Source organism: Miscanthus floridulus, chromosome 10, assembly GCF_019320115.1.
Source record: "Miscanthus floridulus cultivar M001 chromosome 10, ASM1932011v1, whole genome shotgun sequence".
Taxonomy (NCBI): domain Eukaryota; kingdom Viridiplantae; phylum Streptophyta; class Magnoliopsida; order Poales; family Poaceae; genus Miscanthus; species Miscanthus floridulus.
The window spans coordinates 126,503,944-126,531,647 of record NC_089589.1 but is presented as its reverse complement, the minus strand read 5'-3'; the positions used below and the strand labels follow the sequence as shown (position 1 = coordinate 126,531,647).

Here is a 27,704-nt window from a genome sequence, read left to right as displayed (position 1 = left end):
GGAGAGATAATATAATGATGACTTGATGAGTGTTGTTGTTTACTTCACCAAAGGACAACCACAAAAACTCTCGAGTCTCACCTCCACCTAATAAATAAATCTTAGGTTGCCAAGCTTATAGATAGCTTAGATCACAGTATAATATGATCCCTAAGCATCCTACTATATACTTGCTCTCTTTCATTCTGGCTAATGGCCATGTGCTCTCTACGCAATTGCAGGTTTATCCGGAGCTGTATTGAGATAGCAATACTAGAATCTTCATCTACTGGACTGTAAGAAAAACACAATATCACTGTTTTTCTTTAATTAGTCACAACAAAAACTGTTTTTTCTTTAATTAGTAATAATATAAGGTCCTTTTTATTAAGCTAGGGAATGCCATAAAGAGATACTAATTTTCTATGGCTATGGAATATTGTAGCGTGATGGATATCAAAGAACAGGCTGTTACAACCTAAACTGCCCAGGGTTCATCCAGACAAACAATCAGTTTGCAATCGGTGGTAGCATCTCTCCTATCTCCAGTTACGGTGGCTCACAATTTGACATCGATATTTTAATTTGGAAGGTAAAATACAAAAACCTTTCGCATTACGATCATTCCAGGTCAAGATCTATCATGAATGGGTGCAGAGAATCTATGCCAGCAGCTTCGTGTCCTTTCTTATGGTCTGTTTGGCACAGCTCACAACAACTTCATGAGCTGTTGTGAGCTGTTTTTTTTTTTGCCAAACACTAATTTTTAAAACAGCTTCATGGGGAAACTGTTTTTCTCCTCCTCACGTAAGGACATGAGTTGGAATGAAGCTGAAAATAGTAGGTTATCCCAGCTCTCTCCCTCATGAGCAGTTGGTGAAGCTATTTAAGCAAACATTTTTTCCAAAATAGCTCAGCTTCACTAAAAAAACTGCTGAAGCTGAGCTTTGCCAAACAGGCCCTTAATCTGCCTCCGGACATAAACCCAGGCTATCAATAGTGGCCCTAGCCTATCTGTGGTCTCACTCGTGCATGTTTCATATTTATTCGTAAATACCACACTATTGTGTTAACCTTGTGAGCAAGGGATCTTCTAACATACTCTTTAATTTTAACCTTAGGAGATAGTCTCCTGTTTTAAATAATACACCTATTGAAGAGCAATACCTTATGATAGTGCACTGACTTTTGTGCATTCATGATTTTAGCACTCAAGGGATTTATAACTATATTTCCATATCATAAACCTATTTTCTGAATTTTCCAGTAAATTGTGGGTTGCAGGACCCCAAGGGGGGGCAATTGGTGGTTGCAAGTTGGAAGCTATATGTTGTGGGCTACTGGCCATCGTCCATATTCTCCTACTTGGGAGACAGTGCCTCCTGTGTCATGTGGGGCGGCAAGGTGTACTCACCTAACCCTGTCCAAACTTCCACACAGATGGGTAGTGGACACTTCCCTGAGGAAGGTTTCGGAAAGGCTAGCTATATTAGGAACATCCAAGTGGTGGGTTCCTCCAACATTCTCAAATCACCAGGTAGTATGGAGTTGCTAAGTTCGCAGCAAGGCTGCTACAATGTACAGAATGGTTCTAAGAGCAACTAGGGCACTTACATCTACTATGGTGGGCCTGGAAAGAACCCTAACTGCATTGGTAAAAATTGAATTATTCTTTTAGAGCCCAAACATCTCCTTGACACAAGAGTAAATAGATACATGTGATTGTATTCATTTGTAGAGCATACAAATACATAAAGCAAATCTTGGTAGCAAAACTTTTTTTGTTTCCCCATTGGACAATGTTTTTTTTTTTTTGCAAAAAGGCCATTGGACAATTTTTCTTGCCAGCTGGAGCGTGTTGTTCATTCACTGATTTAACATTTTCTTTCTTATGTAAAACAATATTTCTTCCAAACTAGACGTTTGTCCTTTTCTAGAGAATTTTATTTCAAACTAGAATAAGTTCCCCTACCCCGTGGAACAATTCATCTTCCTGTTCAGAAAAAAAATTCAATGAAAAACAAATGTTCCACCAATAGAAAGAATCGCCAATGCATCATGGGTGTGTGTACAAGTACAACCAAATCACTTCCGCTGTCTAGTTTCTACCGAAAACAGGGGAGACTGGGAGAGGAAGACCGCGCCGGCTTGGTCAGCTGGCCCAGGCTCGGGATAACATTTTCAGAGCTGAGATATTTTCTAGTCGGGCCGCTGGGCTAATTAATGCGATCGGTGAGGGGGCATACGCCTGAGGCCCGGCAAGGCCTGCTTGATGACATGGCATGAAAAGCGAATTGAGCCCGTTTCATTGCATTTATTCATCCGGCCCGCATCCAGTTTGCTTACCTGAGAGCGTTATTTACTTTGTTCAGCGGCGATTACAAGGAAGAGCTAGCTGAGCATGTTTTTCTTCATCTCTGAATCTGCAGCAAGTTCCGAAGCTTATTCAATCGGTCACCACGATCGGTCATGTTCAGTCTCAAACTCAACTTGAACCACGAACGCCATTGGACAATGGTTTTCTCTGTACCGTAGTCTTTTCAGTAATGCTCAAGAGCGTCCGTCCGCACGGCTTTTTTCGGGCCTGCGCGCTACTGGCCCAACAGGTCTACTACTTCTATGTGTGTCTCCTCGTCAGTCTCAAAAATATCTATCTCTCCCGTGCTCGCCAATCGCGTGTTGTTGCGCCGTGCGCTCGCTGCTGCTGTCTTCCCCGCTGCGCACCTCATCCCGCGTTGCACGGCTCCTAACTCCAGTGCCACGCTCCATCCTGCGTCGCACCCCCATCCCGCACTGTGCCCCCCTTCGTCGCCGCGCCACCCTCCATCCCCCACCGCGCCGCTCCAGCTCGCTGCGAGCCACTTCCCCGCTGCTACGTGCCTTGCTCCATCCCCGTGCACGCCGGGGTGTTGCTGGGTGCAGCCGACACAGCTATTCCCCATGAGAAGGTTGTGGCGGCTGTCGATGCCGTGGCCACCGCGACGCGCGACCTCAGCAGGGAGATATTGCGATAAAAACGCATGTTGCACTAGTACAATGACGATTTCTCTTGGTGGTGGTCATTTTTTCCAGTGGCGGTTCGTAATGTATAGGCGCCACTAGAAATAAAACTTGTGGGTCCAGATCATGAACCGCCAGTGTAAATTTATTTTTACTGGTTGTTTTCTTAATTCAGCGACACTAAAAATACATGATTTCTACTGGCGGTAGCCTTAAGAAAACAGCCGGTAAAAATGTATATATAGTGGCGGTTTTTATAACCTAGCGTCACTGCAAATAATTTGAAATAGACGCCGAATATTAAAAGTTAAGTACTAAAATTTAAAATTTTCAAACGACCTCGGATAGAGAAATGATCAAAATAAAAGTTGTAGATCTGGTATATAACTTCGTTGTTTACAACTTTTTCATTTGAAATCATTTGATGTTTTAAAATGCTGTTTGAAATTCAATTTTTAAATGGTTGAAGAACTCTGATCTATCTTTTTAATCTCTAGCTAAAACTTGTAACTAGTCTTTGTCCCTAACTTCAAATTACTTGATCTTTTTCCTAAATTTTTGTAAAATCATGCTCTATCAATTTATTGTGTTCTTACATCTAATATTTCAGTCATCTTTTCTTTTTAACATTTCAAAAATTTGAGTTTCAAAAATAATAACTTCAAACAGCATTTTGAAACATCAAATGATTTCAGCTGAAGAAGTCACTAACATAAAAGTTGTAGAACTCATCAAGATGTACAACTTTTATTTTGGTCATTTCTTTATCCGATAATGTGATAGTATACATTATTCACAAATTCATAAATCTCTCGCATAGTTTACGAAACTATACAAGAGATATGTTCACAAATTCATAAATCTCTCACATAGTTTACGAAACTATACAAGATATATGTCATTTGTGAACAATGTGTACTACCACTTTGTCGGATGGAGAAATGACCAAAATAAAAGTTGTAAACCTTGATGAGTTCTACAACTTTGGTGTTGATGACTTTTGCAGCTCAAATTATTCGCCGTTAAAAAATCTTGTTTGAAATTGTTATTTTTTGAAATTTAAAATTTGAATTATTCAAACTAAGTCACATTAAAAGATGACCAAACTGAAAGTTGTAGAACTTTGTAGTTGACAACTTTTAAATTTCTCAAATTTGAAATTTGAATTTTTTAAACGACCTCGGATGGAGAAACAACCAAAATAAAAGTTGTAAAACTCAAAAAGTTATACAACTTTATAGTTGACAAATTTTTGCTGACAGATCACTATTAATTATATCTTGCAAATGTTGTGTGTGGCCTATTCTTCTGAGATAGTTGAAGAATTTCATATTTCATATGTATTTGAAAAATACAGCAGAGAAAGTAGCATGAAACAAATAATACCAGACAGCTAGAACCACTACAAATTGAAATACAGGAAATCAGTGTGATGAATACATTACCTCTATTGCTTGATCAGATGATTCAAAGGAGTCATTGCTCACAAAACCAAAGCTTCTAGAATTGATCTCACATTATCTTTGACAAAAGAAAAATAATATCAATAAATTACTGCAAGTGACAACTATGCTAAAATCACAAAATAACAGACACTGCATACGGATGAGGTGTTACCCCTAAAACCATTAATTTTATAATAGATACATGACATCTTACAAGACTACTGATTAGATGAGTTTATCTTAGGGACATACATACATGTAGTTGTGCCCAGAACACCCAAAAAGATCGAGGAGCAATATAAAACGAGATAATGGTTACCACGATTTTAGTTCATCTAATCAAAGCCAAATCCCTAGATCTACTCGTCCTCCCCTTCTCTGAAGCAAGCACCTGGAGCCGTCTTGAAGTCCCTGACGCCAAATCATCTCTAGATCTGCTCCTCCCCTTCTCCACCGGATCTGCAGCATGGAGATCGAAATCAAAGCCAAATCCACTGCATCTGCAGCATTGGAGATCGAAATCAAAGCCAAATCATAGGCCAGCAGCTTTAAGGCCGGATGCCCAGCCGCCAGGGGCCAGGGTTCGTACCGCTGCTCGGGGTGCACGCTGCCGCACGGGATGGTGTGTGCCGCTGCCTTGGTCCGTGCCATCGCCTCGGGGCCACGCTGCCGCTTAGGCTGCGCGTCGTCGCCTCGAAATCAAGAAGGGAAGTAAAGGGACGAGGTGAATCCATCTGCGTGAGGGATGTGTTGGGGGCGCCAGCAACAATGGAGGCCGGAGGGCCGGCGGGGACGCCGCGCCGTGTTGGTCAGGGGAGGGTGCGGCGCGAGGGAGGCGAGCGCAATTGCGCAAGTGCGAGAGGGCAGCGCTGACACGGAGGGCTCGAGTCGTGCAGCTCTAGGGTTGTGCATCGGGGGATTTAGGGATAATAAGGTTGAGGGATTTTTTTTTCTTTTTTCAGTCGGGCTTCTTGTGCTCCGCTGAGGGGTCTGCAGTCTGCATGTGGGCTTTTTTGGACTTCTATTTCGCTCAGGTGGGAGATTTCCGCGGGCTGATTTTATTCCCATAATTTCTCTGTGCATAATAAAATCTGACAAAAAATTATCTTACCAACAGAATAAACGAATTTCCTTGTTGGTATCTATATGTTTATATAAAGTAACTCCTCTAAATTGAATTGTCCGTAGCTCCAGTTAAATTCAAAAAAATCATAAAATTATATTTTGGCTCACATATTTCACTCTAGCCCATATCTTGGAGTTAGATAGAAAAATCATTTGTTATCTAGGGAACACTCTGGATCTTGCTTCGTTTATGAGGGAATATGATCTGTGACGTCCAACCGTGACGACAACTAAACCGGTCGTCATAGATGTATCACCTCAAAAATGAGCTGTCACAAACAATAGAATTCTACGATGCTTTCTTAGAACGTCACCAGTAAACCGTCATGTAAAGCCTTATTTCTTGTAGTGCAAGGTAACTCAAAAACCTTGTCAACGTGAATAGGTTTGACTTAATATGACAATGCGCTAGAGTGACCTATAATTTAAAATAGAGGGTACACAACTTAGGTACATCGGAGTTCGCAAATTACAATAGAAGGGCACGATTAAACTTACATACCAATGTAGCTACATATAATCCGCTAATCCATTTTATATTTACCCCAACCTTCTGCATCAAAGGAGCTAGCACGTTGGGGGACTATGGGAGCAATGGGAGGAGGTGCAAGGAGGAAAGGATATAACTAAATGTTTGAAGCAAAATGATCATTTTTTGGTTCATGAATTCATGTATATAAGATGTACTCCCTCCATTCCAAATAAATGAAAAGATTATTTACTATTGTTCTAATTTAAAACATCTCTAAATTCCATTTCATTACATGTGTTGTTGCTAGCCACTTGGCCAGGGAAGAAATGGATCCCAAGCGCCACCAACGTGAATTTCAAAAATTTGGGGGTGGCCGAAAGAAAAAACTGAATTTTCATTTTAGACTAATGCTTGGAAAACGATGTGTATTGCTTGGGAAACGAAGAAACAAAAAACAATCAGTTCAATATAATTAATTTCTATTAGTTAGCGGCATTACACAATAACTAGCCTATGCGAGAGCACGGGTTGATGGACTAGTGTATTGTAAAAATAAAATATGCATTTTGATGGCTATAGTATACTGAAAACAAATAAGTGTGAAACTAATAAATTTCTTTTATGACATTGTAGAAAGCCATGATCTTTTTTTACCCACAATATATATAGAAATAGACACTTGCAAACACACACTCATGCATGCCCTACCCATATGAGCACATCTGATAGACTGAGCTCATAGAAGTTTAGATGGACGAAGGAAAGTGTGAGCACGCATGCCGAGTCTAGAAATTGAACATATAGGTGCTCAAATTCCAATACAAAAATAACAATTGAGCTACGCTCTGTTAGCAGTCATGATTTCTCTCTTCTATCCCCATCCTCCAGAGCATAAGTATGAATCTTACCATGCGATTGGTTTCTTTGTTTCTTACCCAGAGCAGTGCAAACCCCCGCTCGCCAAGCTTTCTAGATGCGACGACACTTTGTTTGGATGCCGTTTAGGTGCAGTCAGGCCACAAAGAAAACCTTTTTGGTTGCATGCGCCCATCCACTTTCGCCGCCGCACACGATCGTCTATGCACCGCACAAGCCAGGCTCTAAACAAACGAGAAAAAATACATCCTGGCAGGTAAGCTTGGGTGGGGTGGGGTGGGGGGGGGGGGGGGGGGGGAGCATTTTGAACCGTGCAGCGCCATGCTCAATCCCTACTCTAGGAAACCAATCAAGCTGCCGCTGCGTTTGGTAAGCCTCTTTGGGCTAAACCTAGGAAACCAATCATGCTAGAAGACATAAATATTAAAAATTTGTGGAGAATTTTGGTGCCTAAAATTTATCGGACTTACTTATCTTTGCATGCTTTCACTTTATTGTTCATTTTTTTATATCCATACTCTATAATCTCTATCTGGTTAAGATAAACTTATTAATAACTTGAATAACTTATCTCAAGAGAAGAGTTTTTTAATTGATGATATCCATATTATTAGCATTACACTTCTATATAACATCTATCTAAGAAATGCATTTGCAGGGCGATTGCACGGCCATGTCTAGGTCAATATATACCACATAATTTCAATATGCCGGCTATTGCCGCATCGCAGTTAACAGGCGTAAATCATAGGACATTGTGGCTGCAGGAAAAGATGGAGATTCGCATGTGTTGCTGCCTGCATTGGCTCTCTTAACAAATTCGATGTCAATTAATTGTAGCGATCAACCGATCGGTATGGCTAATAACTAGTAAAAGTGATTTAATTAACTTATAATTAACAATGCCATTTGTCAACTCTAGGAATCAATCAATTTGCTCGGTCGTTCACATGCCGCCTAAACCTAGTTTATTAGGTCGAGATGCTCAGCTGAACTAGCTGTCGTATTTTTCTGAATCACAGTGAGTTGGGTTCTAGCTAGGACAAGGCTATATGCGGGATGCTACAGGTTTATCGTTTTTATTAGGGTGATGCTAAGTTTAACCTCATCTTTTTAATCCTCAGTACAAAGGTTCCAGCCAACCATGAGCTGAATACTGCCTTCAATAAAGATTATCGTTGCAACCCAATTAACAAATGACCATGAGTACATGACTGAGACATAAACTTAGTGCGTGGATGAGCTAGGACATACTAATCGTAAGCCGTCTAAATTAGCTAGGCCCCATTTGTGCCATTTGTGTGGTAAAAGTCTATTTTATCCTTGGTGTATGCGCGTCTAAGATGTGTAGTAAGTGGAGGCCATTTTGGTATTTTCTCAATCCATTAGCTACTTTTGTTCCTCTCAATCAGCTAACAATAAGCTAAAACAACTAGCTGTGTGGTTGGCAAACCATAAATCAATTTTTAACGGTGCTGCTAACAATTGGACTCATTGTATCCAATCAGCCTTTCGACCCCAATCATGTACATGTACTACTTGATATACAATCAAAGACAACTGGCATAAATCATAAGGCGGTGTCGAATGAAAGATTGAGAGGAGTCATCTGGTCACTGCCGGCATCGGCTCTTTACAAATTTAAGGTCAACTTTGCAACCAACTGATCGGCATGGCTAATTATAAGTAGCTTAATTAACTGCTTGCAGTAGTTTTTGTCAACTCTAGCTAGAAATCAATCATATGCTGTAGTGCGTGCTGCTACCAGGCTTAACGTTGTCATTAGGGTGATGTCAACCTCGGATCTATTTACTCTTCCGCAAAAGAAGTTCATCAGAAGGTGGGTGGAGGCCAAAGATAAATTGGGACATGAGAATACTTTGTAACCAAAAATATATTCAGACTGTGGGACATATTATCTCGAGGCTTCCAAATATTTCAGAAAAAAGTCATAAAGAAAATAAAATGGGATATAAGGAACTAAATAGAATGGAGCTCATTAAAAAGTTTCTAGGAGCTTCCAACAAATTTAGTTCGCTCTAAGAACAAAATCAAAAAGAAGTTTAGAAAAGTACAAATTTTCTATAAATGTACACTGAACTTGCAATTGCATTTTATAAGATTTCCACACTTATAAGAACCATATGCAAATGGAATGAATGCAATCAATCAATGTTATATAGTTATATACAGTGTTATATATATATATATATATATATATATATATATATATATATATATATATATATATATATATATATATATATATATATATCTATAAAAGTTATGTTAAATTGAATTTAAAATTTTAGTATTGTTTTCTCCTATTAAATTACTCCCTCCGTCCTAAAATGAGTGTCGTTCTTGCTTCCCAAGAAATAAAGCGCTTTTAACTTTGACTAAAAATATACAAAAATATTAAAATGTATAGTACATAATTAGTATCATTAGATAGATCATTGAATCTATTTTTATATTAAACTTAATTGGAGATATAAATGTTACTAATATTTTCTACAAATCTAGTTAAACTTGAAAAAATTGACCGGAATAAATACCATAGCGACACTTATTTTGGGACGGAGCGAGTATATTGTAAATAATTCATTTTGAAAGTTTTTAAATATTTTAGAATTGTGGATTAGTGTGTTACCTACTTCCATGAGACAAGCAAGGTGAATAGAGAAAATTTTATATCCACAAGCTGTTTGTGTAAGTTTATAACATTAGAAGTTTATACATGTATGTTTGTGTGCAATGTATTTCTAATAAAAAGTTGTGCTAAAAATTTTGTTCCGAAGAAAAAAGGATAGTGAAAATATTGTGCTAAAAATGCCCTGGTGAGTAATTTCCATGATATGAAGTTGGACAATAACAAATTTTATTGAAAAAGTTATGCTGAGATAGTTGTCACAATAAACTTGTCTAACAAAATTATGCTAAGAAAATTACAACCTTTTTGCTTATGAGGCGCACCATATTTAAAGATTCATCAGACACAGTTATCTTCAACCAAAAATAGCTTTACAAGATATAGATTTTGTTATAGAAAAGTGAACCACTGGATTTGTATTCAATTGTAATGCCTTATGGTTATGATTTTGTTGATACAAACATTTAGCTCCCTTTGGAACGTAGGAATTTCACAGGAGTTGTACATGAATTTCACAGAAATCAGTTTATTTCACAGGAAAAACATAGGAAACAGGAAAGTTTCCGTCATTCTAAAGGGCCGGGGCCTTAGCATAAGAGAAATTATGTGAATGATTTCAAAAATGACAAGTTTTAGAAACTGTTTTATCCAAAAAGGAAAAGTGGCTGCCTGGTCTGAAATTGACCTCTGATTACTGTCCTAGCGTGCGTGTTAAAAAAATAGTCTGACATGTGAAGTGTGTAAAATATACTCTTATACCCCAAAGATAGATTCCGATGCACCTTGAAGAACTTTCACATGTGAAGTGTATAAAAAAAATACTCTAACAACCCCAAATACGCCAAAGCCAGGCTTTTGGAGACGTCTCCATGTGCTCTCAACCTTTTTAAAACGCTGGGACCCTCGCTCAGCCTCCTCCTCAACTCTCATATCCCGTCTGCCTCCGTGCATATGCACTGTACGGGCTCAATGGCAGCGACGCGAGCGTACTTGGTAGCGCTCGTGGTGGCTCTCGCGTTTCTCTTCTTGGAGGATGCGGCGGCGGCGGTGGTGGCAGAGACTTCCGGGACGTCGGTGCAGCGGCGGCAGCAGGTGCATAGTCTCCTTCGGCGGCTCAACAAGCCTCATCTCGCAAGCTTTGAGGTACATATATATGTTGACACAATTGCTTGGCTCCTCTAGTCTCCTTGTCAAAGATTTTGGTTTATGATTTTGTTTGTGTCGGGGCGAAATCACGTCGATTGTATATATGATCGGTGATCTACTTCTCTGATGCATTAGAGACAGAGATAGAATGGTAAAAATATAATAAGGTCTGTTTAGTAGAGCTTTAGGTCTAGCATAGAGCTCTAGATATGGCTTCTCTGGTAAAGCAGCTTTTTTTACTCTAGTTTTAGTTAGAAAAATATTTGGTCAAACAACTCTTATGGTTGTTGAAAATGGTGAAACATCAACTCTTCAATTTCTTTTTTCTTTTTCATTATTTTTTCTTCCGAATTTTTGTACTCTCTCCACCCTATCCATGCTGGCCTCCTCCGCCCGCCTTGCACCAGCCCGGAGGGGCCTCCCATGCCAGCCACTCCATTCCTCCCTGTGCCGGCTTCTGTGCCCCTCCCTGCGCCGGCCCGGAGGCCCCTCCCCACATTCCCAGGGTAAATCGGACAACGGCCACGTGCTGGGCCCATGGAACCACATCCAACTCCAATCACCATGATTCACGAAGCTTTCTTAATGTAACCATTTTAGCTTTGAGTGTTTGGTTGGAGAGCTGATTGGAGTTGTTGGAGAAGCTCCAGCAAATCAAACGGAGCCTAAGTTTAGACCTAATATATTTTACTCTAAGTAGGATGAGTCTTACTAGAACATGTACAAATTGTTCTAACTACGTAATCAACATAGCCCATAGCCTAAGTGCTTGACCTCCTCAGGCAGCTTAACAAGGCTCCTCTTGCAAGCGTTGAGGTACATATAGAGGGGACCATTATATATAGAGGGGAGAAGGCCAACCGCTTCTGTCATTTGCTATTTTACATACAATCTTCTCTGTTTTAATTTCTACCTGGTTGCGACCACTGATTTTGACAAATTAACAGAGCCCAGATGGAGATATCATAGACTGTGTAGACATCTACAAACAACCTGCATTTGATGATCCTCTCCTCGAGAACCATACTATCCAGGTTCCTCTCTCTGCAGGAGCATTTCCCTTTTTCGTTTCAATGTTCGGTGCAGCCTAGTTGCAGTGCCTCCCGCCAACACATTAAACATACATATGTGCATGTATCATGACATCACTCAACGGTGCTCCTTTGCCACCTTTCAGATGCGGCCTTCTGACCACCCTAAAGGCTTGCATGATGACTCCAAAGTTTCGGCCCGTCCAATCACCCAAACATGGCATCAGAATGGCAAGTGCCCTGAGAACACCATACCAATTCGAAGGATCAAGGAGGAGGATGTCCTGAGGGCCAGTTCCATTGGGAGATATGGCAAGAAGATGCCCAGGAGCATCCCAAAACTCATTTCTGTCGATGACCCTGTCAAGCCCGGTGTGACGAGTGGCCACAAGGTACAAAATGTCATTCATGAATCACCTTCACATCAGTACTAATCATTTATTGTTATTAGTGTTTATGAAATTTCTCATTTAATTTGACTCTTGCTCTCTCATTGAGAAGTATGCCATAGCTGCAGCACCGGAGGATAAGTACTATGGAACCAAAACCAACTTCAATTTGTGGCAACCAACAATTTCGAAGAACAAGGACTTCAGTTTGGCCCAACTCTGGATTAGTAAGGGGTCCTATAGCAACAACGACCTCAATACCATTGAAGTAGGATGGCAGGTAAGACCTCAAGGAGAAACATTATTAAACCCATCTTCATAAAAGGTTCTATTAAAAGCTGTCTTTCATCCTCCATGATTATGTGCTTTTGAAAGAGCTAGAGCTTGAGTAGGATCAAGAGTAGGTATTGATTCATGCAAACCTTTTTCTTTCATGAGTTGTGCTAACAGCATGAATTTTTTTAGAAGATCGTGTCCTTATATGTGTCTAGGTTGTCCTCACAAATGTGTTACAAAAATAGATCAATCCTAAAAGTTCCAAAAGAAACAGCAAAACACATCCAACTATCGATTCGGCAGACACAATTATTATCAGAAACAATAGCAAATGGATCTAATTTGCACAACCGCCCATAGTACCTTTTTGTTGTGGTGACACTTTATCTAGATAGTCTCACGCAGATAAAGGGAAAAAAACTGTCTACAGGACTTAGATAATATAATGATGAGTATTGTTGTTGTTTGCTTCACCAAAGGACAACCGTACCTCAAAATCTCTCGTGCCTCACTTCCACCTATAATAAATAAACCTTAGGTTGCAAAGCTTAGATAGCTAAGATCACAGTACAATATGATCCTAATGCCTATGGACTACTTTTGAACAACATCGTGGTTGCTCTAAGGAGCATCCTACTATACTTGCTCTCTTTCATTGTGGCTAATGGTCATGTGCTCTCTACGAAATCGCAGGTTTATCCGGAGCTCTATAGGGATAGCAATACTAGAATATTCATCTACTGGACTGTAAGAAAAACACAATATCCCTGTTTTGTCTTTCATTAGTACTAATAGAGGTCCTTTTTATTAAGCTAGGGAATGGCATAAAGAGATACTAATTTTCTGTAGTTATGGAATATTGTAGCGTGATGGATACCAAACAACAGGATGTTACAACCTAAACTGCCCAGGGTTCATCCAGACAAACAATCAGTTTGCAATCGGTGGCAGCATCTCCCCTGTCTCCAGTTATGGTGGCTCACAATTTGACATCGATATTTTAATCTGGAAGGTAAAATACAAAAACCTTTCACATTACAAACATTCAAAATCAAAATTGTGAATGGGCACAGAGAATCTATGCCAGCAGCTTCGTGTCCTTCCTTAATCTGCCTTCGGACTTAAGCCCAGGCTATCAATGGTCGCTCTAGCTTATTAGGATCGTTGTGTTACCTGTGCCTGTTTCATATTTGTTCGCAAATAGTACAACACTATTGAGTTAGCCTTTTGAGCAAGGGCTCTTCTAACATACTCCTTATTTTTAGCCTTAGGAGATTAAATTATAGTTTACATTGACTCTGTAAGTTAATTTTTTTAACTTTGAAAAAGTTTAAAATCACTGGCAACTAGAAAATCATATTAATTTCATTATATTATACATGAAATATGTTTTAATAGAGCATTTATTTGAAGTTATGGATGTTTGTGCTTCCACTCCCATCGAAGAGCGATATACTCTGACTTTTGTGCATGCATGATTTTAGCACTCAAGGACTTATAAATATATTGCCTTATCATAAACCTAGCTATTTTCTGAATTTTCCCGTAAATTGTGGGTTGCAGGACCCCAAGGGGGGCAATTGGTGGTTGCAAGTGGGAAGCTATGTTGTGGGCTATTGGCCATCATCCATATTCTCCTACTTGGCAGACAGTGCCTCCTCTGTCATGTGGGGCGGCGAGGTGTCCTCACCTAACCCTGTCCAAACTTCCACACAGATGGGTAGTGGACACTTCCCTGAGGAAGGCTTCGGCAAGGCCAGTTATATTAGGAACATCCAAGTGGTGGGTTCGTCCAACATTCTCAAATCACCAGACAATGTGGACTTGCTAAGTTCACAGCAAGGATGCTATAATGTACAGAATGGTACTAATAGGAACTGGGGCACTTACATCTACTATGGAGGACCCGGAAAGAACCCTAACTGCGTTGGTAAAAATTGAATTATTCTTTTCGAGCCCAAACATCTCCTTGAAGAGTAAATAGTAAATAGATACATGTGACTGTATTCATTTGTAGAGCATACAAATACACAAAGAAAATCTTGGTAGCAAACCATTTTTTGTTTCACCATTGGACAAATTGATTTATTTATTTTTTTGGAAAAAGGCCAATTGACAATTTTTCTTGCCAGCTGGAGCGTGCTGTTTCATTCACTGATTTAACATATTCTTTCTTCTGTAGGACAATATCTCTTTCAAACTAGAACGTTTGTCCTTTCTTTATGGAATAATCTTTATTTCAAACTAGATTATTTTCCCCTACCCCATCAAACAATTCGTCTTCCTGTTCCTAGTTTGGAAGAAAAGATATATAATATATTCAATGAAAAACAAAAGGTAAATGTTCCACCCAAAGAAAGAAACTGTTGGGTCTCACTCTCATTTTTTAGAAAAATTCCTATTTGACACCAGAAAAAAGTACAACTTCCTTATTTGACACTCAAACTCAAATTCTTTTCTATTTATCTCCGTCTCAAGTTTTTCTTTCTTATTTGACACTTCTGTTACTTCTGTGAGGAAACACAGTTAAATCTCCTAGTGGGACAACAGGAAAAGACTGAAATACCCTTTGAGCAAAGGGAAGGGGCAGCTGGCACGGGTTGAGGGGCTCTAGACGCCGGGCGCGGCCAGGGCCTACGCGCCCAGGTCCGGCGCAGCCAGGGCTGCTGTGAAGCCACTGTTAGCTTGTGCATGGTACTATAGAAAGTAAGCGAGCCAGTTACTTGAAGATGCGTGTCCATACATGCGTTATTTTGTTGTACGTGGTTGCAGCTCCCTGATGCTTTGATCACACGAAGAAGAAGAGAAAAGTTAGCGTGTGTATATTTATACATGAGCTAGTGGAGACGCGCGTGTCGTCATCAAGAATGAGAAAATATATGAAGAAGCTAGCTATCTGCACATTCATGCATGCGATACGTAGCTAAACTAACAAATCTGCTCAGATAGTCCTATTTTATTGTTATGTATTATGTACCTAAATGATTGATATTGAACTCAACATAATTATAAGTAACTACAAGATTATGCTCCTTCCTTTATTTTACAGAAGCAATTGAAAAATGAAAATATAACCGTTGAAAGTAAAACGTCCAAACAAGATAGCAATAACCAGCATGTTAATAAATAACTGGAAAGAAAAACGACAGTGGTAAAGCGGTTTTTTTCCCACTACTACAGAAATGAGATCTAGTCCCGGTTGGGAACTAGCTCTACTCCCGGTTTCCCAACCGGGACTAGCAATCCAGGACTAAAGGTGTTGTTCTTTAGTCCCGGTTTGTCACAACCGGGACTAAAGATCCTCCCAGCTTTAAAAAAAATAATGCCTCCCACCGCTGCGCCCCGTGAGATTCGAACCCAAGACCTCATGCACTGCCTCGCGCGTAGCTTACCACCCCACCTACACAACACATCTAACAATAGATAGGATGCTTTCCTTTTGAACTAACTCATCGGGGGACCTTTAGTCCCGGTTGGTGTTACCAACCGGGACTAAAGGGTCTTTTAGTCCGGGTTGGTGTTACCAACCGGGACTAAAGGGTCTACCTTTAGTCCGGGTTGGTATTACCAACCGGGACTAAAGGTTGGAGGACTTTTAGTCCCGGTTGGTGGCTCCAACCGGGAGTAAAGGTCCACCTTTAGTCCCGGTTGGTGTCTCCAACCGGGACTAAAGGTCCCCTGCCACTGTGCCGAGAGCAGTAGTCGTTGGGCAGGGACCATTAGTCCCGATTGGAGACATCAACCGGGACTAAAGGTCTCTCTAGTCCCGGGGGCAAAAAAATGCCGAGACTAATGCCAAATTGGGACATCATTCTAAAGTCTGTTCTCTAGTAGTGTCCCTAGGACTTAACACCGTTATAACTCCAAACTAACGGAAGTGTCAAATAGGAAAGAAAAACTTGAGACGAGAATAGATAGGAAAGAAATTGAGTTTGGGTGCCAAATAAGAAAACTGTACTTTTTCTGTTGTCAAAAGAGAAATTTTCTCCTTGTCTAAAGGAAATGTTAGCTCGCCCAGGCTCAGCACAACGCTTTCACAGCTGAGATATTTTCTAGTTGGGCCGCTGGTCTAATTGATGCTCTCGCTAAGAGGCCATACGCCTGCGAGGCCCAGCAAGGCCTGCTTGATGACAGATGACATGAAAAGGCAAATTGGGCCGGTTTCGTTGCTTTTGGGCCTTTTAGTGATAGCATCGATTTAGGCATCCGGCCCGCATCCAGTTTGCTTGGCCTGATCAATCACTTTTGAGCGGTGATGACAAGAGCTAGCTGAGCATGTTTTTCTTCATCTCTGAATCTGCAGCAAGTTCCGAAGCTTATTCAGTCGGTCACCACGATCGTTCAGTCTCAAACTCAACTTGAACCACGAACGCCACTGGACAATGGTTTTCTCTGTACCGTAGTCTTTTCAGTAATGCTCAAGAGCGTCCGTCCGCACGGCGTTTTCCGGGCCTGCAGGCTACTGGTCCAACAGGTCTACTTTTTCTCTGTACGTCTCCTCGTCTGTCTCAAAAATATCTATTGCTCCCGTGCTCGCCAATTGCATGTTGTTGCGCCGTGTGCTCGTTGCTGCTGTCTTCGCCGCTGCGCACCATATCCCGCGCTGCACGGCTCCCAACTCCAGTGCCACGCTCCATCCCGCGCCGCGCCCCCATCCCGCACTGTGCCCCCTTCGTCGCCGCACCACGCTCCATCCCCCACCGCGCCGTTCTAGCTCGCTGCGAGCCACGGCCCCGTTGCTACATGCCTTGCTCCATCCCCGCGCACGGCGAGGTGCTGCTGGTGCAGCCGACACAGCTGTTCCCCACGAGAAGTTGTGACTGCTGTCGATGTCGTGGCCACCGCAAAGCGCGACCTCAGCAAAGAGATATTGCGATAAAAGCGCATGTTGCACTAGTACAGCGACGATTTCTTTTGGTGGTGGTCATTTTTTCCGGTGGCGGTTCATAATGTATAGGCGTCACTAGAAATAAAACTTGTGGGTCTAGATCATGAACCCACTACACCACAACACTAATATAGCGTCACATGTGTGTCGTTATAAATATACTAATATCGTTGAACCGTCGGCCGGTATAGCTAGCCCACGGATCAAGTGTCAGTAAATGTACATGTTGCGATAAACCATCGGTCGGTATAGATATTTACCTATATAGTCAAACAGTTGGTCGGTTTAGATCAATATAGAGGACACACCTTCGGTCGGTATAGGGCCGTGCCTTTGGCGCGCGGTGTGGAAATAAAAGAAGACAGGTTCGCGGGAGACTAAAAATGAAACAGGGCCCATTCGCGGCAAAACTGTTGGGCCCAAATACGATCTTTCTAAACCCTAACTCTTGGTCGCTTCAGTCTTCAGGTGCATCTTCAGATTTCATCTGCCGCCGCTTCCACCGCAAGTCTCGCACTCACCAAATCCTTGCCCGCCCGCCCAAATCCGTAGATGACGCCGCCGCCCAACTTCGTTGCCGCATCTCAGCTCAACCGCCCACCAAATCCCTGCACGCCCGCCCAATTCCACAGCCGCCGCCACCGCCCAACTCCTCCGCCGCCCAACTCTGCCACCGCCGCCGCCGCGTGATTCGCGTCGCGTGCCAACCCTGCACGGCAGCCCAAATCCGCGCCCTTGCCAGGTCCAACCAAATCCTCCCTTCCCTTCCTCCAAAACGCCCTTACATACGGCCACACAAATCCCCCCGTCGTTGTACGCTAGTTTGCCAAATCTGCACCTGGATTACACTATTCTATTTAGGAGCGATAGTTCCAGAAGAGACGATTGGTAGGCGTGTGGTGTGGACTACTCTTCTTCATCATTTCCCTAGAAGAACATGTCTGCATTTTTGTAAGTCTGCTACTCTCGTGTATGTCTGCTACTCTTCGCCCTAAGTCTGCATTTTTGTTTTTTTTATTAATCAAAAAGCAGTGATAGCGTATATATAGCTGGAATCCAGCAGCATATTGCAAAGATATCAAATCTAAAGTGACAAATGGACATGCTTTCTATTCACGTCTCACACATAACTCTTTGAAGTCGAGACTGTGCCATAAAACTTCCCTATTTGCTCATGTACACTGGTGCCATTCGAGGTTCTGCAGATCAGACAGGGCATCATCTAATATTCAATAGGTTCTGTAGAAACCCCTTTATCGCTCCCTGTCAGCTGCAGTTCCCCATAGAAACGTACGTATGTCTTCCTGCTATTACATTCAATGCTTGCCATATAGTGTTATCCTCTACATCTATAGAAATGTATATAAATAATGTGTGTGTTTACATTTAAGCTTGCCGTATAGTATTATCCCCAGTGTTTCCCATGATTCAGTTGTATAACATTGTTTATTGATAACCAATATGTTTGCATTATACATTTCTACATACCTCCATTGAAAATCGGTTTTTGTCATGGCACACACGCGCTGACAGACCAGATGTGCTAAATGATGATATGATTTTGCGGGCAGTAGCCCGATCTCAATTTTTCCTATTACTCTTGCTTGTCACCCTATATATAAGTTCCTGTGCAAAGTAATAGAAAATATAAATGCAGACTATTATCTTTTTGGCATAATCAATTTACTGCACTACTTTGTTTTGCAATTCATGTCTCAACATACTTATACATGTACTGATCTGATGTCATGTGTATTAACACTACAGCTGTCATGGTGCGTTGGACGTGTAGCTGAAAGAATCTGCACAGGTCTGTCTACCCCAGTCTAGAGCCGAAGTGGGCAACTTGCAATCTTTTGGAGATTATTTGAACAGCCACAACATTGGCAGTTGCTCTTCTTGTGCGTACTGGTATGATCCTCTTTCTGTAGGCCATCTTTTTTAATATTGTTGTGGACATGAACACAACAATCGTGTTTAAATTAAAACTGTTCTGTGGATTCATGGATATGAGAAGGATTGTCAAAGTATGTAGCTTCTTTGCTGCTTATGGTCTTTTTTTATTTTATAGTTCATTTCTAAAGCTACTTGATCTTTCACAAAGGGGAATGGATAAATCATGGATCGATAATGATGCTAGGTACAAAGACTTATTTCACAAAGACTGAAAGTTCTATTTGTAGTTAACATGAGAATTAACTTAAAAACTGCATGTAGGCACACCAAGATATATCAACAAGGGGTGAACAATTTCATAGCTTTTGCATTTGAGAATTCAGCGGTAGGAAGCAAGATACTATGCCCTTGCAGAAAGTGTGTTAACTCATTTTGGAGGAAGGGAAGTGAAGTACGTGAGCATTTGATATGTGATGGGTTTCTAAAAGGGTATAGAACATGGACCTTACATGGAGAAGTTAGCTCTTCTCTGAATCGTGGAAACTATGATGGTGTTGAACTTATGGAGGAGACTGACGAAGATGATAACATCTCTGATTTGCTTAGGGACTTAGCTGCTGGTTTAGATGATAAAGGGGATTTTGATGACAACAATTCAGACCTAGAACCCTGTGAGGAGCTAGTTGCCATTCAGAAGTTAGTAGCAGAGACTAGCAAAGAGTTATACCCTAATAGCAAGAAATATACACAACTGCGTTTCCAAATTAGATTACTCCGCACCAAACTCCTCGGAGGGTGGAGTGATAAGAGTTTTAACCTGCTACTAGATCTACTTAATGATGCACTACCAGAGGGTTCGACACTGCCTAGAAACTTTCATGCAGCTAAGAAATTGGTGAAATCTATAGGAATCGGATACACTAGTATTCATGCTTGTGATAACGACTGCATTCTATTTTGGAAAGATAACGAGGGGTTGGATTCATGTCGAAAATGTAAGGCTTCTCGGTGGAAATCAGTAAGGAAGAGCCTAGATGGAAAACATGTATATAAGGTTCCTAAAAAGGTTCTCCGCTACTTTCCAATAAAGAAATGTCTAAAACGGATATTTCTATCCTCTAAAACAGCAAGTCTAGTGAGATGGCATGATGAAGACCGTAAAAAGGATGGTCTGCTTAGGCATCCTGCAGATTCACCACTATGGCAAGACTTTGATAAGAAACATCCAGATTTTGCTGCAGATAGTCGAAATATCCATCTAGCATTTGCCACCGGTGGTTTTAATCCATTTAGAACCATGAATGTTAGCTATAGCGTTTGGCCTGGTATTTGTATTCCCTACAACTTTCCACCTTCAATGTGCATGAAGAAATCAAATTTCATCCTTTCTTTGTTGATTCCTGGGAAAAATGCTCCTGGTAGTGATATGGATGTCTATTATCAGCCGCTAGTTCAAGATCTGTTAGATCTGTTTACCAAGGGAGTTAGAACATATGATGCTTCGAAGGGTGAGTTCTTTCAGTTGAAGGCAGCGGTATTATGGACTATTACTGACTTCCCAGGTTTAGGCTATGTGTCTGGGTCTGTGACATCCGGTGAAGCCGGATGTCCTGATTGCCACAGCTATACATGTTCACTTAGACTTGGCAATGGTACCAAGACTTGTTATATGGGTCATCGCAGATTCCTGCCTGAAGATCACCCATTTAGGTTTGATGCTAATAAATTTGGTGGTAAAACTAAGTTTAGGGCAGCACCTACTCCACTTTCTGGGGAGGAGGTTTTGGAGTGCACTAAAGACCTTAATACATTTTTTTGAAGGATCCTTTTGGAAAGAAACCAGCAACCAAGAGACGCAAGGAAGGAGAGCCTTTGGTCATATTCAAAAGGAGATCTATTTGGTTTGAACTGCCATATTGGAAAGATTTGATGTTGCGACATAATTTTGACTTCATGCACATAGGAAAAAACGTGAGTGAAAGCTTAGTTAATACATTCATGGGCATAGATGGGAAGTCCAAGGATAATTTGAATTCCCGTTTGGACCTTCAAGTTCTTGGTATTAGAAGTGATCTCCACCCTGTTGAAGTGGAAGACCAAATTTATTTACCACCAGCACCATACTCAATGAGTCTTGATGAGAAGAAATTATTTTGTAAAGTACTAAAAGGGGTGAAGTTTCCTCATGGTTATGCATCTGATATACGTCATAATGTACATGTTAATGAGAGGAAGATATTTGGGCTTAAGAGTCATGAGAGCCACATTATTTTACAACACTTGCTTCCACTTTGTGTGAGAAAAATATTGCCAGAAATTGTGAGTGCTGCAGTGATCCGTATATGTAATTTTTTCAAGAAACTTTCCTCCCCTGTCATTCGAATAGGTGATATGGAAAGTTTAGAGGTTGAAATAGCTGAAACCTTGAGCCTTCTTGAAACTATATTCCTTCCATCCTTTTTTGATATCATGGTACACTTGATGGTTCATCTTCCTGCTCAAGCAAAGATAGCTGGACCAGTTCATTTTCGCAGCATGTGGCCTGTGGAGAGGTAATTTAATTAGGCATACTACTGAACTAAATTAGGTACCTATTAGTTTTATGACATTATCAATGTGCCTATTATTTATGTGTATAGGTATCTGATGAGATTGAAGGGTTCTGTTCGTACAAAAAGTCACCCTGAGGGATCAATTATGGAGTGGTCTAATTTTACAGAATGCCTTACACTTTGTTCTCGCTACTTACATGATGGGACTAGCCATCAATTTAGAAATGAAGATTGTAGTACAACTCCTTTCTTTCGTAGCATTGGTCGAGGATTGGCTGGAAAGTGCATAGTGAGTATAGATCACAAGACATGGCTGCAAGCCCATAGATATGTTTTGTTCAACTATGACAATATACAGCCTTACTTGGAGTAAGTTATCTAGACCCATTGTCACACTTTACATCACATGATGGGTTTTCTCTGCAATTTGTGATGCTGAACACACCCTGCTATGCATACAACACACTATCAAAAGAATTTGGTACTGCTTGTTCTTATTCATTGCCATCTAAATGTATTTGTTGGGCTGTTTTTTCTTTCTGAATTTTACATTCATCAAACTGCTATTTGTGATGCTTCAGTAACCATAAACGTTACCTGTGTCCCAGACCTATCTCGAAGGCTGACTCCCCCTTGTTGTTCTCCTCTTTCACCCACTGAACTAAGTTAATAACCCTGAATCATCGGAATGAGGAAAAAGGGAACCCATGCCAGCAACTGTGAATCCCTAAAAAGTTTCCTGCTTGTTTTTGTACGCGATATAAAGCCATGAAGAGTACAGCTATTGCATATAAAAGCAATGTAATAAATTACATTATTTACATATATCGGTGATGCCTGCTTTTGTTAAGTTTTAGACGTGTCTCTGGCTTGCAAGGCTGTATGGTAGTTTTGCTTACTACAAAAAATAGCAGTTAGTGCAAGCCTATTTTAATCAGCATGAGGATGATATTATGTTTCTTTCTTTAATCTGAGATTAATTGTTTCATAAATGAGAAATAGTTCTTGCATATATTCTTCAAAACCATGACACGGTGGCGTTGGTCCAATGAGTTCTCCCTGTCCACAGATTGAAAAAAGCCAGTGTGTTTTCACTAACATTATGCTTCTTTTTAAGTGTCCTCGACATGTATTTGATTGATTAAAAATAGCAATTTGACCACGTCACCACAGGCCTGTACTTGTTACAACTGTTAGATAATGAACAATGGATTTGCCAAGTCCATCTTAGTGACAGGTAGAAAACTGCTCATGGCTACTCTTAGTAACTTTATCTTGCCTTTTATGATAGACAAAGCAATAGCTCAAAAAATGGTTTTGATTATGCAAAATTTATCTTTGGCTGAACTAACTATCAGTTTCAACTAACTACCATCAATGTCTCTGTTAGTTAGAAACGCCTTGGTGAGATTAACAGTTTACTAGAAGCACAATTGGAACGTTGCATCTGACAGAACAAAGTACTACAGTACAAGTTGGAACTGAAAAATATGATTTGATTTTTCAGGTGGAAGGCGCTAGATGTAACGTGATTATTTTGTGTCAGCAAGTAGATCAAACATTTTGTAAGATGGAGATGAAACAGCGATGGATGCTAGTTGCTTTGGATGATATAACATTTTGTAAAGAACTGCTTGGGGATGGATGCTAGTTGCTTTGGATGATGTAACATTTTGTAAAGAACTCCTTGGGCATGTTAGCTGTGAGGTGTGCAAGCCAGACTTGTGTGTTGTGAAGAATACTATAATTTGGTGTCTCATGTTACTGTGAGGTGTGCAACCCAGCATGACTATTACATGTACCAATTGGCATGAATGAAATCTAAGCTATGTCATTGTGACTCGATTTTGTGTCTCATGTTGAATGTGACCTTGTATGTTTCATGTCTAAAAGAATACTGTAATTTGGTTAATGTGAGATTAATAATGTATTTTTGCGTCATGTGATCTATGCGTTGGATTGTTGGTTGGTATAAATCCCTTTAGCCTTGAACCGTTGGACGGTAAAACTACTATATGCCATCAGCTAGTTGGTCGGTATTGCTTCAGCATTTCGTCAGACTATCGGTCGCTAAAAGTATGTCAGTCGCTATAACCCTATCCCGACGCCACTTTCAGTGGTAGCAGTTAAGTGTCGGCATAGATCTATACCGACCGATAGTGCGTCGCTGTACCTATAGCAACCAATGGTGCATCACCATTCTGGGGCTGTGGTGTAGTGACAGTCAGTGTAAATTCATTTTTACTGGTTGTTTTCTTAATTTATCGACACTAAAAATACATGCTTTCTACTAGCGATAGCCTTAAGAAAGCAGCCGGTAAAAATATATTTATAGTGGCGGTTTTCATAACCTAGCGTCACTACAAATAATTTGAAATAGACGCTGAATATTAAAAGTTAAGTACTAAAATTTAAATATTTCAAATGACCTCGGATAGAGAAATGATCAAAATAAAAGTTGTAGATCTCGTATATAACTTTGCTGTTTACAACTTTTTCATTTGAAATCATTTGATGTTTCAAAATGCTGTTTGAAATTTAATTTTTAAATGGTTGAAGAACTCTGATCTATCTTTTTAATCTCTGGCTAAAACTTGTAATTAGTCTTTATCCCTCGTATTAACTTCAAATTACTTGATTTTTTTCCTAAAATTTTGTAAAATCATGCTCTATTAATTTATTGGGTTCTTACATTTAATATTTCGGTCATCTTTTCTTTTTAACATTTCAAAATTTGAGTTTCAAAAATGATAACTTCAAATAGCATTTTGAAACATCAAATGATTTCAACTGAAGAAGTCATTAACATAAAAGTTGTAGAACTCATCAAGATATACAACTTTTATTTTGGTCATTTCTTTATCCGATAATGTGATAGTATACATTATTCACAAATTCATAAATCTCTCGCATAGTTTACGAAACTATACAAGTGATATGTCATTTGTGAACAATGTTTACTACCACTTTGTCGGATGGAGAAATGACCAAAATAAAAGTTGTAAACCTTGATGAGTTCTACAACTTTGTTGTTGATGACTTTTGCAGCTCAAATTATTTGCTGTTAAAAAATCTTGTTTGAAATTGTCATTTTTGAAATTTAAAATTTGAATTGTTCAAACCAAGTCACATGAAAAGATGACCAAACTGAAAGTTGTAGAACTTTGTAGTTGACAACTTTTAAATTTCTCAAATTTGAAATTTGAAGTTTTTGAACGACCTCGGATGGAGAAACAACCAAAATAAAAGTTGTAGAACTAAAAAAGTTATGCAACTTTGTAGTTGACAATTTTTTTATTTAAAGTTATCTTATCAAGGAAAACTATGTTTGAATTTCTAAAATTTTAAATTTGAATTTTTCAAATGTCCTCGGATGGAGAAACAATCAAAATGAAAGTCGTAGATCTAAAAAAATTATGCGACTTTGTAGTTAACAATTTTTTAATTTGAAATCATCTAGTTGAGGATAATTACGTCTAAATTTCTCATACGTTTACACCGAGGAGAACCTCTCTGACAAGAGCGAGCTTCTCCTCAAGTCCAACCCCGTGCACAAGAAGGTGCCCGTGCTCATCCACGACGGCAAGCCTGTCTGCGAGTCTCAGATCATCGTGCAGTACATCGACGAGGCTTTCCCAAACGTCGCCGGCGCGCCCATCCTTCCCTCTCACCCTTACGACCGTCCGGTTGCTCGCTTCTGGGCCTCCTACGTCGACGACATGGTACTTACTAGCAGTCATGGACTCATGGCACCCTCTCCAAACCACCAATTGCTTGCCTCACTCTCATACGACACCGATTCTTTCTGCATGGCAGTTGTACCGCACGTGGGTACCCATTTTCAGAGGCAGGACGGCCGAGGAGAGGGTGCAGGCGGCGACGCAAGTCGTGGCGGTTCTCCAGACGCTGGAACAGGCGTTCAAGAAGTGCTCCAAGGGGAAGCCGTTCTTCGGAGGGGACAGCTTGGGGCTCGTGGACGTCGTGCTCGGCGGCCACCTTGGATGGCTGTACGCCACCGAGGCCATCTGCGGGGTGAAGGTCGTCGACGCCACCAAGACGCCGCTGCTGGTGGCGTGGGCACAGCGGTTCTGCGCGCTGGACGCTGTGAAGGGGCTGATTCCGGACGTGGACAGGCTTGTGGAGTATAACAAGACCAGGGGGGCCTGTCTTGGGCTGCCGCTGCTCCTGCCGTACGTGGAGCTGCAGCAGTAACAAGAATCATAAGCTAGCAAGCATATTATGCCGGCTCCAATCAAATTTATATATAATGGATAGAATAATCGTTAGAACGGGTTTCTTTGCCGTTCTGGTGTTAAAATTTAAATAAAGTGCTGGGACGGTGCTACATATACACTCCATTCATTTGTTTTAATGAACCAAGCAACTAAGGAGAAGACCTGCCGATTGTAAGTGAGAAGCTATGTTGTGGGCTACTAACCATCATCCATATTCTCCTACTCGGCAGACAGTGCCTCCTCTATCATGTGGGGAGGCGAGGTGTACTCACCTAATACCATCCAAACTTCTACACAGATGGGTAGTGGACACTTCCTAGAGGAAGGTTTCAGCAAGGCCAGTTATATTAGAAACATCCAAGTGGTAGCTTCGTCCAACAATCTCAAATCACCAGGCAGTATGGACTTGCTAAGTTCACAACTGGCTGCTATAATGTACAGAATGGTTCTAATAGCAACTGGGGCACTTACATCTACTATGGTGGACCCGGAAAGAACCATAACTGCGTTGGTAAAAATTGAAATTCTTTTAATTTAAAGCACAGACATCTTCCTGACACGTTCATTAATATAAATAGACACATGTGACTGATTCATTTCTGCAGCATAAAAGTAAACCAAGAATTTTTTTTGGTAACCAAGCATTTTTTTGTTTCCCCATTGAGCAATTTTGCTTGCCAGCTGGAGCGTGTTGTTCATTCACTGATTTAACATTTTCTTTCTTCTCTATAAGAACAATGTTTCTTCCAAACTAGAGAGTACATTCTTTCTCTATGGAACAATTTTTGTGCCGTTGACGAAACAAGGAATGTCTTCCGTATTATTTTCTGGTTGGACCGCTGGGCTAAATGATGCGATGGGTAAGTAGCCATACGCCTGCGAGGCCCGGCAAGGCCTGCTTGGCAGATGGTGACAAGAAAAGCGAATTTAGCCCGTTTCGCTGCATCTCGTCTTTTGGTGATATAATCAATTTTCGCACCCGGCCCGTGCATCTTGGCAAGTAGAGGATGCAGGCATCACGCACGTATATACCCTCTTAACTTAATTTGATACCGGGCCCGTTTCGTTCACCCAGACCCCCATGCATGCTCTTTGGTCATTGGTCAGGTTGTAGGTGTTGGCTTATGTAATGAGGGCTTTTTTTCTCCGTCTTTCCAAGTCTGTTCCTGTCGTGGGTCTGTGGCCAGTTGGCTGGGTTATTTGAAAGTTTAAACACTCTTTCCGAGTGGAATGCCGCTGTAAACGGTTAAACCGTCTTTTGTCTTTAGTTGAAAGACTGGGGCTATGCCCTAAAACTCTAAAAAAAATCACAGCAGGCCGAACAAGTGTACGATATGGGAAGGACGATTGACAGTGCTGCACTTTTAGTTAGGACCGTGTTAAGGCGTGACCCGTCGTGCTCTGCGCTACTACGCCAGATTTGCATATTACTGCATGTATTTTCACTGTCGGTTATGAGCTTGAAAATGAGAAAATAATTGGGACTAGACTAAAACCGATAGTGAAGGACCACATCACTGCCGGTTTGTAACTTGAACCGGCAGTGTTTTGGCGGGCACTTATCACTGTCGGTTCAAGCCACAAACCGGCAGTGATTTAGCTATATCACTGTCGGTTCTAGCCAAGAACCGACGGTAATAAGCCTACAGCACAAAAAGACGGCAGACGTCCTCTTCTTCCTCCTCTCTTCCAACAATCCTATCTTATTACAAGTAATACATAGTTATGTAGCCTTGTGCAT

At 40.8% G+C, this 27,704-nt stretch overlaps 1 protein-coding gene and 1 pseudogene across 1 annotated transcript; both read left to right on the top strand.

Annotated features, from left to right (window-relative positions):
* Positions 1–10,519: 10,519 nt before the first annotated feature.
* On the top strand, positions 10,520–14,333 carry LOC136489560 (protein neprosin-like). The gene is made up of 7 exons (XM_066486155.1): positions 10,520–10,693; positions 11,644–11,730; positions 11,874–12,119; positions 12,229–12,396; positions 13,086–13,139; positions 13,258–13,404; positions 13,956–14,333. The coding sequence occupies exons 1-7, from the start codon at positions 10,520–10,522 to the stop codon at positions 14,331–14,333; spliced, it is 1,254 nt and encodes a 417-aa protein (XP_066342252.1).
* Positions 14,334–19,468: 5,135 nt separating this feature from the next.
* On the top strand, positions 19,469–25,940 carry LOC136489559 (uncharacterized; annotated as a pseudogene).
* Positions 25,941–27,704: the final 1,764 nt, after the last annotated feature.

What these genes read in the sequence shown, in the direction of transcription:
- LOC136489560 (XM_066486155.1), top strand. Translation starts at nt 10,520, where the DNA reads ATGGCAGCGACGCGAGCGTACTTGGTAGCGCTCGTGGTGGCTCTCGCG. An exon ending in TCGAGAACCATACTATCCAG is followed by an intron (nt 11,731 to 11,873) that starts GTTCCTCTCTCT and finishes GCCACCTTTCAG; the next exon opens with ATGCGGCCTTCTGACCACCC. An exon ending in GAATATTCATCTACTGGACT is followed by an intron (nt 13,140 to 13,257) that starts GTAAGAAAAACA and finishes GGAATATTGTAG; the next exon opens with CGTGATGGATACCAAACAAC.